We start from the raw sequence: 19,988 nt of genomic DNA, 5'->3' as shown, positions 1-19,988 counted from the left end.
TGGGCACGCTCTCTATCTGCTGATGGAGATCTGGCACATGCCACACCATCTGAAAATAACCACTTCTCCTGGACGGCTGAAACAGCCCGTTGGGTCCTCCCTCTCCGATTATGGTTTTTGGCAGACCTCCTACAATTGGACAGTTTGCGTTAAAATCAACCGGTGCTCGGGGCAAGAACTGGGAGCCCGCTGATATTTGCAGCGAGGTTGAACAGCTCTGATTTCTTTTTCCCTTCCCCTAGCTGAAACTGACCTCTGAAATTCTTGATATCAGATAGAAATGGCACTAGGAAACTAGCTGGGAAAATACATGAAGCCAGTTGGATTGCAAAGGCAGCTGTCCAGGAAAGAACAGAAAAGCCTGAACCGTGCAATTGCCAATGGCCCTTTAACGTAGAAATAGAACGGAGGAAGCTCCGGCTGCTCTACGAAGCGCTGCTAGGATCACCTCCTTAGTGCAAACACCTCCCTACCCACAGCAGCCAAACCGGCTGCGGGACGGCCGGCACTACGCTACGGATCTAGGGCGGCAAAGACATTATCCTGCTGCCTTCCTCCTCCCCTCTTCGCCCTCCCCTCGCCACCAAAAAAACGAAAGTAAAAAAAATAAATGAAGTAAATCGAGCCCAGAACAAAATGCAAGAGTAGGTTGGGCCCAGCTAGTCTTGCATTTGTTTTGGGGTGGGGAGGTGGAATGAAGTGTTATGTGTGCGACTTTTAGTAATGGGGGTGGAAATGGTCACTAGCAGAGCAGATGGTAAAAACTGCATACAGGAGAGATTTAAAAAAAAAAAAAAAAAAAAACAGTTCATGACCACAGAAAAATGGCTGACAACTGCAGACAAATTCTTCCTCGATACCTCCTCAGTAACGGGGCCAAATCCCTACAATTTAACACATTTTCGGCCAATTTTCCTGAAAACGTTATCTGTTAGGTGGAACACCCAAAGTCGTCCTGCTCCCTGGCCTACCAGATCAGACCCTCCCAGCTGCAATTCAACTTTGGAAGTCCTTTGACCACTTACACCTGGCAGAAACTGCCACGGTAGCTCATGCTTTTAGCAAAGAAGCAAATCAGTGCATTTCTGTAGATCAGCCAACAAAAAGATGTGGTAATTATATAAATAAATAAATAAATAAATAAAAACGGTGCCCATCGGCACAATTGCCTGCAAGAAGGAGTACAGTTTGTTATATTGCTTACAATGCAGTATTTTATCCAGCCTCTTCCAGCCAGGGACCTGTAAACCGGACTCTGTTCCAAAACCTTCCTCCTCTTCCAGTTGTCTGTGCAATGTATTGGCACTGTTCTGCTGGGCTGTCAAAAAAACTGGTTTAGAGATGCAGCTCTTCAGTCAGGTTTTGCTCCAGTTCTAACCATATAAATTTATTTTCGCTTTTCAACAATTAAAGATATAGAAGATGATTATACTTACTGAGAAGTTTTTTTTTTTTTTTTAAATCATCGGAATCCCACGTTACTGAACAGAACGGGGAACTAAGGAGGTAGGGAGGGGGATCCAGTTACAAATTCACAGCTGTCCACATCGCAGAAACATCATCAAAACTGGCATTAATTGGCTCGCTCAGCTCAGAGGTCGGCAGGCCTCAGAACTAACCCTCCTGCGAATCCCCCGGAGGCGAAACCTCCAGAAGCGGGGCAGGCATAACGGTGCCGCTGCACGCGGGGGAAAGCTTGCCCTGTACTATACCTGTTAATGTGGACAACCAGAAGACTTCTGTCTCGGAGGCTTTCAGTTGCCACGCTTCAGCAGCATTCATCTTACTCTAAAAAGAGAAGAGCGCTGGGAATGGTGCAGGGGGGGTTTTAGGCAACCTGAAGGGTTACGACGCAGATGCGGATTTGCAAGAGACACGGGGCTGGCTGCTCCTCAGGCTAACTGAAGCTTTGGATATTGCGTCGGCAAGCTAGCGTGCCTCCGGAAGCGGGGACGAGCATGCGATGCTGTAGGAGGGTCTCCCAGCATCGTGTGGAACTGCGCTACTGGCAGAGCTTTCCCCACAAGAGCCTGGTTTAGGGAACCAAAGGCCTACGACAGCGGAGCAGTATTACAGTACACACAAAAGATTACGAAGGACAACCGAGCCTGAGGTTGGATGAAAAGGGGCTTACCACAAAAAGATTCGGATACCCAGAAGCTCTGTATTAAATGCGTGAGCACCTAACAGTGACAGGCAGTAAACGGCTAGAACTGATCCGGTGGCACTGATCGGAAGCAATGCCCGCAGGCCACGGGAGACTGAGTGCTGCTGCAGAGGACTGCTTTCATTTACTGATCTTTGTTCTATCACTTTACCAAATACTTCCTTAAAGAAAACAAAATAAAAAAGCGAAGAAAAGAGAAAGATTCTGGTAATGACTCTAAGTTCTAACATGAAGTGAAGCTGAAGGCAACTGTGCTAAAAATAAATCAAGTTATTTGAAAGCAGACGAGAATCCCTCCATCGCTTCTGTTCTGATAAGCCACTTTAAAAGGAAAATTCTCTTAACAGGACAATGTCTGAAAATTCAATAAAGCTTCGCCGTGTGGAACGTGCTTCCAGTTCAGTAAAACACGCTTTCCAGAGAAGCGGCCGAGCGCTCTAGACACACGCACACGCACGGAGAAACGCACAAACGAGAAAGAAAGAACAGAGGATAACGCAAAGGCGTGCGCCCTTACCGGCGAGCGGGTCTGAGGCTGCGTGTTCATTGTTTGAGGGGCTTGAGGGTACACCAACGTGGTTGGAGCTGCATTCTGTCCTGAGGGGTACGGAGCCTGCGGGAACAAAAGCACACGAGCGTATCAAATAATTCATCCCCAAAGAAGAGAATCGATGACGTTACCAAATGCATCGCCGATTACCGTTAACATAAAGATGCCGCGTACACACAGCGGGTCATTACCGTGGAGAAGACCTTCTCTGTCATGGCCCCAACCAGTTTATCCCAAGCACCGGAAGTGCTGCAGTGGAAAAGGGCACATCAGCTCAAAACCGGGTCACCGAAACCCTGCGCTGGCTGAACTCTCCAGCCCTGCACTTCCCGAGCGTCTGCTCTGGAACCATTCCCAAAGAAAGTTGGAAGTGTAAGGTATACTGCCGACAAAACGCTCCAAAACAAGACAAACGACAAGAAATAAACTCGAACGCATTTAATACAAGCCACTGCCGCTTTAAAGGGTTTGCAACACAATGAAGCGGCCTAAAATTATTACAGATGGAAGACAGACCATGGGTTGTGCAAATTTTCATAGTTCCACTGATTTCAATAGACTATAACAATTTATACTACCAGATGCTCTCCCCCATGTTACTTGCCCAAAGTAGCAATAAAGTGGAGCCGCAGAGTTATGCCCATTACACATTTTAAGGAGACATTGAGAATTACCTTTTCAAAGGATTTTTTTTCTTTTAAACAAGAAGTTGTAACTTACCTTTCCTTTAAATAGCTTATTATTGTACAGGCAGAAAAACAGCCTCTGGTTTCCAACATCGTTCGCTCTGCCAGGAGGGACGTGGTCTCTCCGACACCGAGACTGCTGCAGTCAGGTCAACCCCTGCCAGTTCCCAATGTCGGCATTACTAAAGGTAGCCCTAGCCCCTACTAACCTTCTGGGTTACCTGATGAATTAGGAGCTCATCAGGCCTTTGGACTCCACAGAGGGAGGCTCTTGGGGCTCGCTCTCAGGATTATGGGACAGGATATGCTTAAAAACACAGCAGTGTTTCTCTGGACACAGAATTACTATACACACGCGGTGCACGTTGCAGCCGTGCTGAAGAATCCGTTCTCGCCTTTGCATTTGACGGTCCTTACGTTAAAATTCAAGAGCAGGTCTAAGGAACAAAGGCAACCGTTCCAACCTCTAATGCAGCTTCTAGGAAATAGGTTTCACAGAATCGTTTAGGTTGGAAGGGACCTCTGGAGATCATCTAGTCCAACCTCCCTGCTCCAGCAGGCTCCTCTAGAGCACGTTGCCCAGGATCACATCCAGGCGGGTTTTGAATATCTCCAGCGAAGGAGACTCCACCACCTCTCCGGGCAACCTGTGCCAGTGCTCTGTCACCCTCACAGTGAAGAAGTTTTTTCTCAGGTTCAGGCGGAACTTCCTGTGGTTCAGTTTCTGCCCGTTGCCTCTTGTCCTGTCGCTGGGCACCACGGAGAAGAGGCTGGCCTCATCCTCTCCCCCTTCAGATACTTATACACGTTGATGAGATCGCCGCACTAACCTTCAGGCACGTTTCGAGATATCTTTGATTTGAACTTTGCGACATTTGAGTTGAATAATTAGATTTTAACAATAAAACTAAGTTCTAGTTGGTAGGCCAAAACTGTTTGTATTAAGGAAAGAAAAGAGAAGCTTATGAAACGATATTTTTACAGCTACTGAGACAGGATTCACACTATGTGGTGATCCATCATGAAGTCTGAAGTGCTGCTCAAGGCAAATAGCACAGGGAGAGTTTCCGTGCGCTTCAGAAACAGCACAAAGCCCCAAAACTCGGCGCTGAAACCTGCAAAACTTCTGAGCCGGAATTAGCAAACTATGCCAAGCAGAACTAGGCCAACAGGCGTATTCTGGCTTTCAAGGGAGACTCACTCGGTCCTCAGAAGATGGAGGTAGAGTCTAAGGCATGTTTGTAAGGACACAAAAGCAGTTCAAGAGTTTTTCCTATAAAATAAAATGGGCTTAACAGTATGCCACCTCTGCTAACAGTCCCTGACAGCTGGACGTGGATGAATTCGGGAGGGGAAGAAGCCTCCCGTGGGTAAAGCACATATGTGCACTGTCACCTCCCAAGCTCTGCACCACGTTGCCTGGCCCTGCCGTGCCCTCCCGTCCCTGCTTGCTGTTTCGGCAGCGAGGTCTGGCTTCCCTTCAAGCTGCGAAATCCCACTGTCATGCCGCTGTTCGTCAACACACTCACATCCCGTGGAAGAAAGAGTTTGCTGCTGTCCCACAAGTCAGAAAGGACGAAAAGAGTTAACCGAAGAAAAAGAGAATCACAACGAAGCCACTCGGCTGGGTCTGCGTCTTGTGGCACGGTCGCAGACTTTACTCCAACTCAGCCTTTTCCATCCTTTACTCCTTTCAATATTAGCTCGTGTCACAACAAACGTAGGCTGTTTTTGGAGCAAGAGTGCGTCTTGTTTCGGACAGCACTCAGTACTCAGACACCTACCACTGCCTGTCCCACCACAGGCTGATAGCTGCCCTGTGCCATGGGGACCATGTAGCAGAGAGCGTTGGGGTCCCTCTGCTATTCCTTTCTGGTTCTTTTTCATCCCTGGACACAAAAGCCCTGCTGGATCTCCTGCTGATTCCAAGTTAAGACAAAGTACATGCAAACATATTTTAGAGAGAATCTGAACCAGGGGATTTTTCCAGTCTCGGGAAAAGAAAAACCTCAAAACAGTTGGGGGGGGGAGGGGGAAGGGGGCGGCGGCGCTGAGCATCACCCAGAAGTCGTCCCATGCCAAACACCTACGGCCGCAGCACCTCCCGATCCTGCCACCTTCCGGACCATGCTCAAACAAATCATCGTTTAACAGCAAAACGTGCACACAAATACACAGGCATTAAGGATGGCGTTTCAATTACACAACTAGGCAGCAGGGTCTCTTAATTTTCTACCTGATTTTCACATTGTTTTGGGGGTCACAGAGATGATAAAATGCCTGCCTCCAAGTATATCATTAGACCTTTGCTGTGATTTAGGATGCCAAAGCACATTTGGTGGTATATTTAGCTGGAGACTCAAGCAATGATATTCTGCAGTAGTTTACATCAACACAGTAGAAAAATACACTGCTCCAAGAGCACTGAAATGTTTTAAGCAGTTCCTGCTATGGAAGCAGCAACCTCAGGCAAGCGAGCAGGGCAGGTTTTCTGCTGCCCCTCCTCTCGGGTAGCTTGTTTTGTCCAAACCTCTCCAGCCAATGCTTCCCTCCCTTCTTACCACTGGCAAAACCTCTAATTCATGTTAACAACCACTTTGCGAGAAGTCTTCTGCATTTTTGAGATGTCAGATGCAGCATCAAATATTTTCCCCTTGTATTTGACAAGTGTGATTTTGCCCGAGCTGTTTATGTCACTGCTGTATAATAAACAGTATGTCCCATATCTCACAGCAGCGATGACACGCCGGCAACGAGCGGTCGCGGCGCAGCACAGGATAATCGAGCGCTCTTAAGGTGCGGGCAAAGTCTGCTATCTTTCTGTCCGCAACCTAGTGAGGTTCAAGTGCGCTCGTGGTATCTTGCTCCAGTTTCCGAGCCTGGGATCTCTGCCGGGGGGGTCCCTCAGTTCCCCAGCACGACAGTAAGATTCCTCCCCCTGGAGTATTAGCAGCTCTCCGCGTTGGTCCGCACGCCTCGCACAGGGTCCTCGTGCTACCCTTGGACGGCCCGCGACGGCAAGCACGCAGAGTAAGCAGCTGGGGATGGAAATATTATGAAAACTCATGTGTAAATGAACGGGTTGACCGCCTGCTCCTTGCACCGCCAGTATCTCAAGAGAAGAGACCTTACCCCAGACAGTTTGAACTCCCATGGTATCTCAGCAAAAAGCGAAGAACGTATCACTTATTCTTTCCCTTCTTAAGGCTTGTGAAAACATGCTTTCTTCAGGCTGCAAGGAAAGAGCTCAATTTGCATGCAAAAGAATAAAACCCGAAGTTAAATATAACTTCCGCGCTACTCCCGAAGTCCAAACCCACGGCCAAAACAGCTAGAGATTGCTTTTAATCAGCTAAGCAACAAGGAAATTCAAAAGACAAAAAAAAAAAAAAAGCAGCTATTGCTAAGACTAAAAAATCGTGAGTTTTATCAAAATGACTGTACAGCAGGCATTTTTAAATACAGTGCCAAAGACAGCCACGTCACTGATAACAGAGGTCATTTTTGACACCAGCGGGGCTAGGAGGCAAATGCAAGAAGATGCAATGTGGGATTAAAATTGTTTTAGCATTTAAACTTTATCAGGATAAGTACAACATAAGTCATACAAAATAAGCACATGAAGGCTTAAATAGCAGTTACGGAAGGGTTTCTCCTGCTATTAAGCTGTCATCAATACAAGGCAATGTTTTGGCCTGTTCCTGACCGCGATGCCCGCCCTGAGCGCTCGGCTCCGAACCGCAGCCTTGAGGAGCGAGGGCAACACAACCGCTCACAGAAGACACCAACCAGCAGCCAAATAAACAGGTTTCACAACTATTACACAACAACAAACGTGTCTACTTGGCATGCTTTAAACCAGATGGAGGTGCACTGGTATCTGTTAAAATACTGTAACAGGGGAATTAAAAAAAAAAAAAGAAACACTTTATAAATTACTGCAGGCATTAGGTTCACATATAAGTACACGGTAGCATGGTAGGTTAAGAAAGAAAACCATCAAAACAGCAATTGAATAAATCACAGCAATCCACTGCGTTTCAGACAAGTAGGCTGATTAGAAGTATTCCACGTATTCATCTGTCAAAAGGACTTTTCCTGTGCCAAGCAGCTAAATAGGTGCACAAGGTAAAATTATAACCGCGTTCAGGCACGCGGGAAACACGCGGCTTCAGTGCGGGGGACGAGGGGAGTACAGAGAACGGCAACAAAACGCTCCCCCCCAGATTCCCTCCCGAAACTCCTGGGGAGGGGAAAGCAGGGAAGCAGATACTGCTCTGTTATCGAATTTTCCCTTCGGCAGCACCTCGCCGAGGGCCCCGCAGCACGCGGTAACACCGGACGGGAGGGCTGCTGAGCTGCTCTGCTTCCCGGGCAGAGCGATTTGCCTCCCTTAAAGTTTCCGTCGGAGCAATTTCACGTTTCAGAGGCGGCTCTCCGTTGCGAGGGGGGGGGGGAAGGCGAGAATATTTGCGCGTTGACATATTGCAGCAACTTGCCGGGGAGGGAGGAAACCCACGCTCTGGGTTTTTCCTCCGTGGGTTTCCCACACGAAGCAAAAATCGCCTCCAGGAAAACAAAGGAAAAAAATTATTCTTAGAGCGGTCACGGAGCTGGTTAATAAACAGCACGCCTGGCTGCGTAACATGACTCCCCGGGTACAGCCTGCGCTGGGAGCAAGCAGGCAAAGCCCAGGCGTCGGGTCGGGCGCGGGGAAGAGCTGAGTCACGCGGCTCGCCCCTTCCCGCAGCCGGGGCAGCCGTTTGCCGTAACGAAACCGTTCAATCTCGGGGCGCCGCTTCCCGAGCAGACGGTGACAGCGTAAGCAAAACGTTTTACATCGAGGAGGAGTGTGCCGGGCCAAAGTCAGCCCTCGGCGAGCCCGGAGCAACCCCAAAGTCCGTGTTTCTGTTTACGGCAGGATATAAAATAGCCAGAAATAGCCGGCCTCGGCTGGAAAGCCTGAGGATAAAATTGATGCAAAATATATCTATTCCCTCAAGCCCCCCCCACCAAATAACACGCATATGCTTGCATTTCTTTAAGCACTCAGCATACAGGCATTTCTGCAGGACAGTGGTCTTCTACCAAGGCACTCGCCGACCTCGTTACACGCGAAATAGCGATTAAAACAACACACGGGCCGGGGCCCGGAAAGCAACATGCGCTCAGCAAGGAGGCCTGCCCTCAAATTTACAAATCCGTATTTATACGAGCTGCTGGCCACAAGAAGCCACTGTCTGTAGTGCCCTTCAGGAAAGCGGCAACGTCACAGCATTTGGCACCTTTTCCCGTACCGGGCGCTGACGTAGGGACACCGGTAGCTTCAGGCGAAGCGTCCAGAGAGGCTGCTGCTCCTAGCCGTCTCCCTTGCTGTCCTCCCCGAGGCTGCAGAGCTGACCAAACTCTAATTGCACTGGTTTTGAACAAAAAAATTGATGCGCTGACAGCGCACAAAGTAAACTAGTTTTTTTTACTCTAAATTACCGAGCTCGGAAGCGTGGCAGGTCCGGAGAAACACAGGACAGCAAAGAATTAGAGGCGTCGTGGTCGTCCGGTTTTAGTAAGTTAATACGGCGAGAAGTCAACCCAGCTCTTCTCAGCGGCCTCCTCCTGCCCCTCCAGCCCGCGCTATCTCAGCTTTGCCCTCCGTTAAAGCTTTTGTACTTCTTTTGAGCATACTTCATTTTTATTACTAGCTTGGTAGCTAGATAAACCGAGTGCCTCTGCTTCCTTGCCCGCCGTGCCCCGCAGCCAGCAGAACGGGGTCACGGCAAACCCGAACAGAGCTGCTGGCTGCAGCGACTTGTATAACGCGAGTCATTTGTGCAGAGCGTGGAAAAAAATCTGTGCTAGCTGTGGCACTATATGCAACGCGTAAAACCAGCTCATCGGCAAATATTACAAACGATGGGGGACGAGACTGAATTATTCAATGTATTCGTTGCTCGGGCTTTTCTACACGCTACCATCGCAAACGTGTGAAAACACGCTCTCGCGCTACTCCTGCGGCGCGAGAAACTATCCCAGCATTACAGCTTTAAAAATACCGTGACAATGATTAAGCTAATAAACACGGGCAATTCCTCATTAAATGCTCTTAAGTTTGACTTTCGTTATTTACAATAATACTTCAACTACATACAATCAAACACAGTATCAGATTGTTCTATTTATAGATCCTCATTTTGTAACACCGCTGCATATTCAAAACATGCAACTTCTTGTATACATCCCATCAAGAACTTCACATTGTTTAAGCATCTCATCTGCAATTTATTTGGCATCCCCAAAATCAGCGTTGTTCTGATCACAGTAACTCAGTAAAATAAAAATAAGACAGTAGCGCTACTCTGCAAACTCTTTATGGGTCAGTACTCCTACCCTGTAAGATGCATCAGCAACTTAAAACACCGCCCGGTATTTTGCTGCATATATTGGTATGCATTACGTTGAATATTCAAAGTCCCATTAAAATCAATGGTGCAAATACCACAGCTGTTCTGTGACACTGAACAGGTTATGCAGATTCAAGGTTTCCCATTTAAATTAGAGCTGCACACAAGATCTGTAGAATCGGAGCTGACGGTACAAATACCCTGCTTTCGATGAAGCCGGCTGAAAGGGGCTCTAACAGGACCACATTGTTAAGTGGGTGCAAAGTCCTTGCACATAAAATTCATTAGGCAGCTTCAAGGTCGTGATTTGCAAGGAAGCAAACAGTAAACAGGAACTGTGAGTGTTTAGCAGGTTTATTTAAACATTTAGGCTTTTTCAAAAAGCCAAATACCAGATACTCAGTTCATTACGGTCCATTCCCGGTGCCTCAGTCTACGAAGGCGGTTTGACCTCTACGGAGGGATTTCACTCATTCACCCGCTTGCGGCTGAGCAAGCGGCAGACCACGCACCAAGACTTCCACCGCATCCAGCCGGGCTTTGCAGGAACGTCCTTTCGGGAGCCTGAGGCTGATGCCCAAAGCATCCCCCCGGTTCCCGGCACGCAGAAGAGCCCGCGCTGCGTGCCATAGCGAACCCCCGCAATCCTCCTTCTTCCAAGCGTGCCAGGAACCCTGTTGGCCAGTCTCTCAAACTCTGCCCTTTTTTCACAGCCTCACCTTTAGGAGAGTTCCCCGTGTTGGTAAACATTAAACTCAGTCTTTAAAAGGATAAAAATATCTTGACCCAGGAGGAATTACTTTTCTTGCAAACGTGGCTCAGCCACTGCTCTCTTTATTCCTCTGCAGCAGTTTATCTCAGCGTATCTCATCTGTGTCATTACCTTTCCTGTTAAATTTTTAACAGCCTCTTTATGGCTTCGTATGATTTAGCTCCATGTGTTCAAGCAGGCAAATGCAGCGAGCTGTCCAGGGAAACGGACTCCTGAGTAACAACCACAAAAATACATAGGCATTTTTCCTATTTTACCATAAATAACCACATTCCCATCGCGGGAAAAATGCAAAGGAAGTAGGGTTTCCTGTTCCCTGGACAAAGACAGTTTGTGTTGAGGGCAATATAGGCACAAGATCTGCACTCTTTTCCTTCCTCGCGTAAGACATGGTGGTTACTTTTTCTCGTATAGACGTTACAAAGGAGGAGGGCAAAAGAAAAAAGCCAGAGAGAAAATCTCCCTGTTTGTCCTGCTATCTCCCAGAAGTTTTGGCTTACCACGTCTTTTTAACTGTTTCTTACTAGGCAATAATTTGTGTTTTTAACTGGACAATAATTACAATTCTTTTATCAGCAGCTACATTCCTAATACAACCTTCCCTTAACACAGAGCTTCAAACAAAGGTAAATATAATACCCAGCTTTTGGAAGGAAAGAACAACCACCGATCTTTCCATTTTCTTAAAAAAAAAAAAAAAAAAAAAAAAAAAAAGACAAGACATTCAAGCTGATAACCCACGTGCCAAACTTCAGACTACCGTGATGCGGTCAACCAAAGATGCAGCGTGAAATCCCTAGCAAAGTGTAATTTTGAGACATTCAGGTGGATAGAGGTCCTGCTAGTGGCTGTCATCCTCCCAAAGCCAGTTGTTTACTGCAGCCATTACGACCCATCAACATCGAGCATTATCTGCCCACCTTCCAAAATCGTTAATGAAGGCCCAAGGGCAAGGGTAATGCCACAGCAGATTACAATTTCATAACATCTGTAAATACGAGTATAGATTTAGAGTCGGCTTCCTGCAGAGACTGAAATGACAGTCCCTGCCTTCGCTGCAGCGTATGGTTTGTAGCATGGTGGTGGTCTGGTAATGATCGTCATATAATTAAGTGAATTAGTATTTTCCATCATAAAGGCACTCAAAAATACTGTGTGTGCATGCGCGCCTGTTGGAGGAGAAATTCCAACATCTCCACTGTTTGAAGCAGACCAATAAATCTCAGCAGAGAACCTCTTGTGCCTAAGAAGTGCCTTTCATTTGTCCTATGAAGTTCTGTCCCAATTTAGTTGGAATAGGAACTCAAAAAATGAGTACTTTTTACTCAGGAACACAGACCATAGTCAGTGGAGGCTGCTAGTCGATCCTACTGTCAAAACAGAAGCAGCAACAAGAAAGTCCAGGATTAAAACTGCTGCTGGTGCACATCAGCAGAGCAAACACACTTGTACAGAGCAAAACTTGTTTTTTCTTAACTCTTCCTAAAGAAGCAACACACAAAGTTACTTCACAAAGCTTTGCATTATAGGAACACGCAATATCCCGTATCAATCCATGTGAGAGCCCAACACGGTTCCCTATTTGGCATATTCAGGGGTTGTGCTTGCTTCCTAGTCCCACTCTCATCATACTGGAGCGAGTCCAGCGAAGGGCCACGAAGACGATTACGAGGCTGGAGCACCTCACATGCAAGGAGAGGCCAAGAGAGCTGGGACTGTTTAGACTTGAGAAGGTTCAGGGGGATCTTATCAGTGTGTATAAATAATGGATAGGAGGTTGCAAAGAAGATGGATCCAGACTCTTCTCAGTGGTATCCAGTGAAAGGACAAGAGGCCACAGGCACAGATTGAAACACAAGAAATGCCACATAAACTCAAGGAAAAACATGAGCATGAGTGAGCATGGTCCTTTCAAGCTACAAGGAGCCCAAAGTGAAATTACTACTCGGTAACAACTGAATCCTTTTGTGCTCTTCCTCATGAGGGAAGGGCTGCATGTTGAGAGTCCTGCTTGCAAGAGAAGCACTGTGTTTATTCATTTCAGACCTTCGTCCCTGTCAAGTAGCCCTCGACATTGAAGTTCGAAACGGCCTCAGAAGCAGTTCTTCAGCAGAATTCCCGAGTCCGACACAAGAGTTAACGGTGGACTCCTGTTACTCAAGTGCTCTGCTTTTAAAACACTTGTTATGGAAGCGAGTGACAAAAGTCACGTGCTGGGTTTTCATGAGTTCCAAGAATCGGGTTGTGTTAGAAGCTGTCTCTGTAGGGCGAAGCCACCTGAAAAGCTGCTCTAGCTGACAGACAAACTCTGCTCCCCCATTTTAGTTAGTTAGAGGGATATTTTATGCCCTCTATATTTACAAACAGAGACTGGGGAAAGCTCCAACTTTTGTGCTGACTTTGGCATTTATTAGGACATACTGCCTTCTGCAACACATTGTGCTTGCTTAAAAGCTATGCGTTTTATGAAGCGTGTAAGAAAACATCAATTAAATTGCACAGAACAGAAGGTATTATTACAGACAGAATCCTAGAACAGAAATTATTAAACAGAAGAAAATGGCAAATTGCCTTCCATTATTTTGTCTTCCTATACTACGAACAAAAAGCATTTCATCAAACGGCATCAGAAAAGCCTGAAAAGCATCAGAGTACCATAGACATAGTCCACTTGAGTGTGGAAACAAGAAACATGCACAGAAAATTCCTGAAGAAAAGGATCTGTGAAATTTTAAAACGGCTAAAGAAGGGTTTTTCTTTTCCTTTTAAATGTTATTTTCCAAAAAGAAAAAAAAAAAAAGAGGAGGGGGAGGAATTTCAGAACTGCTTTTGCTGATAACAGTATCAGAAGCCCAAATAAAACTCTCAGCCTAGATCACGCATCCTAGATGCGTTCTGCAGCCAGAGTACCTACTGCGAGAGCTTTCTTATTCCAAACAACTAAGTTTGCAGAAGAGTAGCTGCGCTAGGGAAGACTCAAAGCCAGACTAGGGTCTCTCCTGAATGGAAGAAAAGAAAGCTCAAGCATCTATCTTGTATCAACCCTCAACCCCGGAGCAGGAAAACATACCATTTCTCCCTGGGCACACTAGACCACGTGCAGAAGTATTAAATACGGTGCAAGACGTGATGTGTAAGAGGACGAGGGTCTGCAAACAACCAGGAGAAGGACGACGGGAAGGGGAGCGCACTCTCTTCTATAGCCTGTCGTCCTAACTGGACTCAGCATTTGTACTCCAATCTTCAGTTTGCAAACGTACACGACAAAAATCATACTGCATTTTTTCCCCTTTCTCACTAGAAAGAAAAGGCGGCTGTGCTTCTAGTCCTTCCCAAGAGTACGAATATTAAAATCGGTTCATTCATCCCACCTGCACCTTGACTCTGAAGTTAACTGTTTCCAAGCTAAAATAATTATTAGAGAAAAGTTAATAACGTTAATGGGCATATGAAGACATACTATGCCTTTCCTACTATGCTAGATCTCCTCTCCTTTGGCCTTACAGCTTTTACACCTAGCTGCACCCCCAAATTAGACGATATCTATGAAGTTGGGCAGTCATATACAAGTGCATCCAGAAGCACAAAAGGTACTGGAAACCCATCAGCTGCTGAGATATAGACATGCTTGTAGTTTCCACAGCACAGATTTGCACAGACTTAATCTAAGGAGGGAAAATGCACAGCAATGAATCAGAAAATAATGAAATATATTATATGAGCAAACATTCCCAGCGTTACTAAACCAATCAAAACTACTAATTCTATTACAAAACAGCAAGTTCAGCTGTACTTTCAACAGGCCCTTGACACAAAGGCCAAAGGAAGGTTACACTTTTCCTGCATTTATCAGCTATTAAATAACTTACATTTTCATGTCTACAGCTGCAATCATATATTCTGGTGATCTAAACTAGTGAGTTGCATTAAAAACATGCGCTTTGAAGAAATCTGACCCAGATGCACAGAAGCCTGCATAAGGAGGCTGAAAAGTCAAGTTTTTGAATTCTCAGAACAACACATTAAGGAGCAGGTCTGGAGGGCAAGTTTTTTGCCCACAAGCCCCATCAAGAGTTTAGTTCTTTACGTTTTCTTTGCATCTCAGCCAGCCCCGACTAAACTTTCCTTATGTAAATGAAGAAATCTTTCACTCTGCATTCCCATCTGTGAGACTGCCAAGACGACTGCCAATTAATATTGCGACCAACAACTGTACCTGCTTTACAAGTTACAGGATTCTGTGCGTTTTGAAGCGGCATAAAATTCGCTATAATGGAACCTTACATAAAACCCAGGAGCTTCCTGTACGGAAAAGCTCTCTGGGGTGAAGAGTTCAGCGGGAAGCTCAAAGAACCGACTCAGACGAAGGTCTCGGCAGAGATGCTCTCCAAACACAGAGACAGAAAAGGCGAGACGGGGTATTTGTACAAGCGCCATGATAAAATGAGGGAGCCTCTCCCACTCTAGCGGCAGTGAAAGTTTATTACCTGATTTTACACCAACTGTCACATCTTATCACGGGTTCGGATAACGGGGAAGAGCTACGTTTGGGGGAAGACAAGCCTAACCCAGTAGGCAGGTTACAAAACCCAGGAGGCAGCTGCATCCAACATGAGAAATGAACAGCTCCCGTAACACTGCAACTGCATCCCAGGGCACCTAACTTTTCCCAGCACCTGCATAGGTGAGATTATGATTAAATTACATTCGTGCTTCCATTCCAATTCATAAATAAACATCATTTTATCACAAGCATCTAAAATCTAAATTGGGCTGTGAGTGATGGGTGGGAAGCCCTGAAGAAACATCATGGTTATAACAGAATTCCAGCTCTCGTAGAAAGGATCCAAGATAATAAAAAAAGGGGCTTGGGGATTGCCTATAAACATGCCACACATGGTATACAGACATGCTTCCTGGCACTGACTCTCAGACCTTAAGGTACTAAGGAACATCTAACTGCTATATTACAAATGCTAATTTAGTGCTGGTGACATTGTTGAGGACCAGAATGAGACCACAAAACTCTTTTCACTTAAGGCAAAGAACCAGATGGCAATAAGTTTCAACTAATACAATCTGCTTTGGGTTTAAACTAGGCACCTAAAAGTCAAGGGCTCTGTATACCCAGGTCCTGAGAATCCAGTGCCGACGCACTTTTCTTTTCTATGGGTGTATCTTGACATTGCTGGAAATGGATAATAGATTACTAAACGCAGCTGTCAATAACTACAACAGCGTTATAAGGCCGCAGTAGATGCCACTGGGTCCTCTGCTAACAGGATGCTCGATCATTTTAGCCTAACAGGTAGCCAGGAGCACAAAACGCTGCCCTGCCCTGCATGCAACGGGACATAAGGCTTCCACTGATTACCAAAGAAATTGCTGCTGATTCATTCCACAGGTGTCAGTTAGAGCTTACAAACTGCAGTCCCAGACTCAGAGAATCCCTCAGTGTGCACAGCAGAGCCCACATTTTTAAAGCTAAGGCAGAGAAAGCCTTTCTCTAAGGCAGAGAAAGTCTTTTTGAAACAGCATTTCTAAACCCTTCCCCTCTCGTGTGGCTTCCTCGCCCGTGCCAGAATCTGCTGCACTCGTTCCTCGGGACCCTCCAAAACACTCCTGGCTCTTCGAGAGGAACATGAAATTGTCTCTCCTGATGCTCTGGGCTTTTGCACGCTGCCTCCTGCCTTCTCCTCCTCTTCGTGGCACAACTGGAAGAGCCACTCTTTTGATTACTCGCTGGACACAGGGAAGCCTTTTGCTCTCGTCTCCTTCCGTCTGGTTGCGTTGGAAGAGCTCTGCTTTCTCATTATCCCTGTCTGAAGGCACAGCTACGCAATAAATTACTGCAACGTCAAGACGGTGGGGGGGGGGGGGGGCAGATTTACAGGCCTCAGCTGCTTTGTGTTAACTGCCTGCGTGAATGCTCTTTGCCTGCACTACTTGCATTGAACTATCTCACATCTATCATGGGATAAGAGTGGCCAAACAAGCAGTTTCCCTGCAGCAGCTTGCATACCATAAATCCATCCTTCCCTTACCTCATGATAACTTGCTCAGGTAGCTACGCCAAGAGAAAAACTTCTCTGCTCCTTTTCACTGTACGCTGGGAAAACAAATAGTCTCAAACCAGCCTGTCTTTTGTGCCTTCTCAAGCCTGCAGCTCAAGAAAGGAGGCAAAAGATACAGGCCAGTCCCCTCCCTGCTTGTTCTGGGGGCCCTTTAGCGCCAAGTATAACAAAAATATGAAACTTTCTGCATTCGGGGCCACATCTGGCCATAACATTACTGCAGCAACATGTGCTGCGCATTCACAAACGCCAGCGGAGCTCAACGCATTCCAGAGCGCAGCAGGATGATTTCAAGGCCGTGGAATTTGGGAAGGCCGAGGGAAGCAGAAACGCCGGCTCTCGCCGCGGATACGGGGGGTGTGGAACCGTTTCTCATCGCTGCTGGGTTCCTCTAGTTTTGCTGCAGAAACTAGCTTGGGAGGGCAGCGCAATGCCAGAGGCTGGTCATTAGGAAAGACTCGAGAAGAAGCTGAACAGTGAGCCTGTCTCTTGTTTTGGCTATGTTAAATAGAAAAGGTAGGAGAACGAGTGAAAAAAAACCCACCAAGCAACAGTGCTGCACAAATCAGCCATTTCTGGTTATTTAAATAAAGTCAAAGGAAAGCCAGCCACATAGGCACAACATACATTTGCCCCTGACATTTCTCTCCACAAGAGATATTTAGTATCTCATACCTCTTCCTAATTTGGGTCAACCTTACTGCATGTACGGTTCCCAAAGTCGCTCTCATAGACCGTCCAATACCATGCGGTGATCTTGCGATACAGAAGTTAGCAGACCTGTGAAGTGGTCCAGTTCCCCGATTTTTGTATGGGACACTACTCCCTCTTATCAATTATTAGCATTTTACAGATATTATCTCATCTCCTATTACTCAGACTTTCCGATATAGGTGGCTTTATAACAGGCAAGACGGTCTGGAACAGAAGACACCCACGATCAGTCGCCTGCGGCCATCTCTCAGTTCCAGCCACCTGCCTAATACTTGAGCCACAGAGCCAAAGGGGAGAAAGAGGTTCAGATGCATCTCATCTGCAGAAATCAGCGGAACCACAGCCCTTGCTAACCCCCTGTCGTCCTTCGCAATACTGCCTCTGCAAGCTCCTCACTTGAAGGAACTAGTGGGCAGTTCTTGATCTTCAAGAGGAGGAATGCTGAGACACTTAGTAGATAAATCAAAACTGAAAGGCTGGTCTATTTGCTGAGCACCTGGCTGATAATTAGCACTCAAAGCAGAGTAATTTGTGCCTACCAAAGTCAAATTCAAGGAACATATATTCTATTGCTTTGGTAAAACGGGTTTTAGAGCTTAAGTGCTATTTGAAGCCCAAAAGTATAAGTATATAGTTGCATTTTACTGCTGCCCAGCCAGTGGCTCCTGCCTTGAAAAGATTCTGTTTTAAGAAAATTCCCTCAGTCATGGTTCGGGGGGGGAATATAACAACCCCATAAGCAGATACTAGTTCAAATGAAGTGGTATCTTCCTAAGCTTTTCCATTACTCTATCGCATCCAGAACACACACCCTCTCACTGCACACAAACACACACATTAGGCACCACTGTGCACAGACGCAAAGACGACCTTTGCTCAGTGTTCAATAACCACCACAGCGTACGGTGTTTAGATGCATAAAGAGTAGTTTGTGAAATGTTATATTGCTGTTCAGGGAAACTAGTCGTAAACCATTTATCAGAACACCCGCGTCAGCTCTGGTCTCTTTATCTCAAAAGGGAAACAGCAGGATTTAATGAGCCTAACAAACAGATGAAAAGAACAATTACAGCATGGAAAAACTCTCATGTGATGAGAGATTTAAAAAGATTTTGACTGTTTACCTAAAAGAAAACAAGTAAATGAAGTCACGACAAACTACAAGCGGTCTGGAACTAGCAAACTTCCACTCACCTTGCTTGGTAACACGAGCGCTAGATGACGTGCAATGAAACCCACAGGAGACAAAACAGAGATGCAATGAGAAGGTAACACTTCCATTCAATACCCTGCTTGTTCTCATAATATAATACTGAAAGTTAGCATTTGACAGGTGCCAAAGTGAGATATAGGTCGGAATATTCACAACTATAGTGTCATGACCCCCCAAAAGTTTACCCAAGCCTCTAAATAACTCAAGGTTAAGTAAAAACTGTCTCTGAGGACAGATTACCCTATAACTGCCTATTTTAAGAGTCTTGAATGCCTCTGAAGCCTTACTGAAGCCTCACAACAGAGCCCTGTGGGCAGGCCCCAAGCGGAGGCACTTCCCTTTTGAGTCTTCACTATCAGTTCCACCTGCAAAAGAGAGGGCCAGCCGATGGGACCCCACAACAGCGAAAAAGCCTGGTCAGAGGCAAGAAGTGCTACGAATGAACAGAAACCACTCCTTTTGCTCTTCTACTACATGATCCAAGTTTGCAGATATCACTTAGGAAAGACCGCCCAGACGTCACACAAATCAATCAGAACGCCTCGCTCCCCTACTGTACCTATAGAGTGACTGATGCTTCGTCTGCTCCCTGGGCCTGGATTGTAACTCTGGATCTTGCCTCTCCTTCCTCTTGCCAAGCGTGCAAGAGCCAGCCTCTTAACGTCAGAGGACAAATATCCTCCCCTAGAGCCCTCAAGGGTCCCTCGGCTGACACAGAGGATGCAAGGTCGAACTGCTCCTCCAGTGACGTCAGAGTGACACAATCTGACGCTAATTTCCAAGATGATAAGAGCCAGCAGAACAGGAAATGAACGTTTTCCCGGCTGGCTAGATTGGTAATTTGGCATGGATCCCACCGTCTACGTATGCACTGACTCAACAGGAAAATATTAAGGGAAGAAAAAAACCTTGATGAGGGTTTTTAAGAGACCGTCTAGAACATTCCCTTTCTTCCCCCCTTATCTGCCACATGATTAGCCTCCCTCAGCTCTCAAAGTTTCCCAGGAATGAATTTCTTGATCCATGACACAAGCCAGACAATGCATTATGGTTTTCTCTGCAGCCCTGCTATGTTCTCCTCCTCCGTTATGTGATGCGTAGTCTTCAAAACGGAGCCTTCGTTACCAACAACCGTGCAGCAAAAGTGCAAGGAATTGCTCAGAGACTGCTGACTAATGCCTGCAAGCTACTTGTGATCCCAAAGAGACACTTCAGCCTCTAATTTCCCACTCCATAAAGGATGGGCACTTGCACATTTTCAAACATGACCACAGGTTTCCAGTTTTCCCACTCAGTGCCGTCAGACACGCACCACTGTGGAAGTTTTATCTATAATGTATAATACTGAGATGAAGTGTTCCTTCCATGACCTGATTTGTTTTCACACATCTCACAGTCAAAAAGGTCAGTTCTA

At 46.3% G+C, this 19,988-nt stretch overlaps 1 protein-coding gene and 1 long non-coding RNA gene across 32 annotated transcripts in view; both read right to left on the bottom strand.

Annotated features, from left to right (window-relative positions):
* Positions 1-19,988, bottom strand: part of EIF4G3 (eukaryotic translation initiation factor 4 gamma 3) — a 152,369-nt gene that overhangs the window by 78,791 nt on the left and 53,590 nt on the right. For 17 of the 31 annotated variants that reach the window (XM_068915440.1, XM_068915442.1, XM_068915445.1 and 14 more), the window contains 2 exons: positions 2,685-2,780; positions 1,205-1,318 (listed from right to left, as the gene is read on the bottom strand). In XM_068915440.1, the coding sequence (XP_068771541.1) occupies positions 1,205-1,318; positions 2,685-2,714 (144 nt within the window). In that variant the 5' untranslated portion in view covers positions 2,715-2,780. Of the gene's footprint in view, positions 1-1,204; positions 1,319-2,684; positions 2,781-19,133; positions 19,279-19,988 lie in introns of those variants that run through there. The other 14 variants (XM_068915446.1, XM_068915436.1, XM_068915424.1 and 11 more) reach the window with 3 other exon arrangements.
* On the bottom strand, positions 4,177-6,739 carry LOC138061774 (uncharacterized). The gene is made up of 2 exons (XR_011135684.1): positions 6,536-6,739; positions 4,177-6,441 (listed from the first exon to the last, which is right to left on the bottom strand). It is a non-coding gene; the product is annotated as an uncharacterized lncRNA (long non-coding RNA).

This window comes from Struthio camelus, chromosome 21, assembly GCF_040807025.1.
Source record: "Struthio camelus isolate bStrCam1 chromosome 21, bStrCam1.hap1, whole genome shotgun sequence".
Lineage (NCBI taxonomy): Eukaryota > Metazoa > Chordata > Aves > Struthioniformes > Struthionidae > Struthio > Struthio camelus.
The sequence above is the reverse complement of the archived record's forward strand: the minus strand, read 5'-3'. Positions and strand labels throughout refer to the sequence as shown.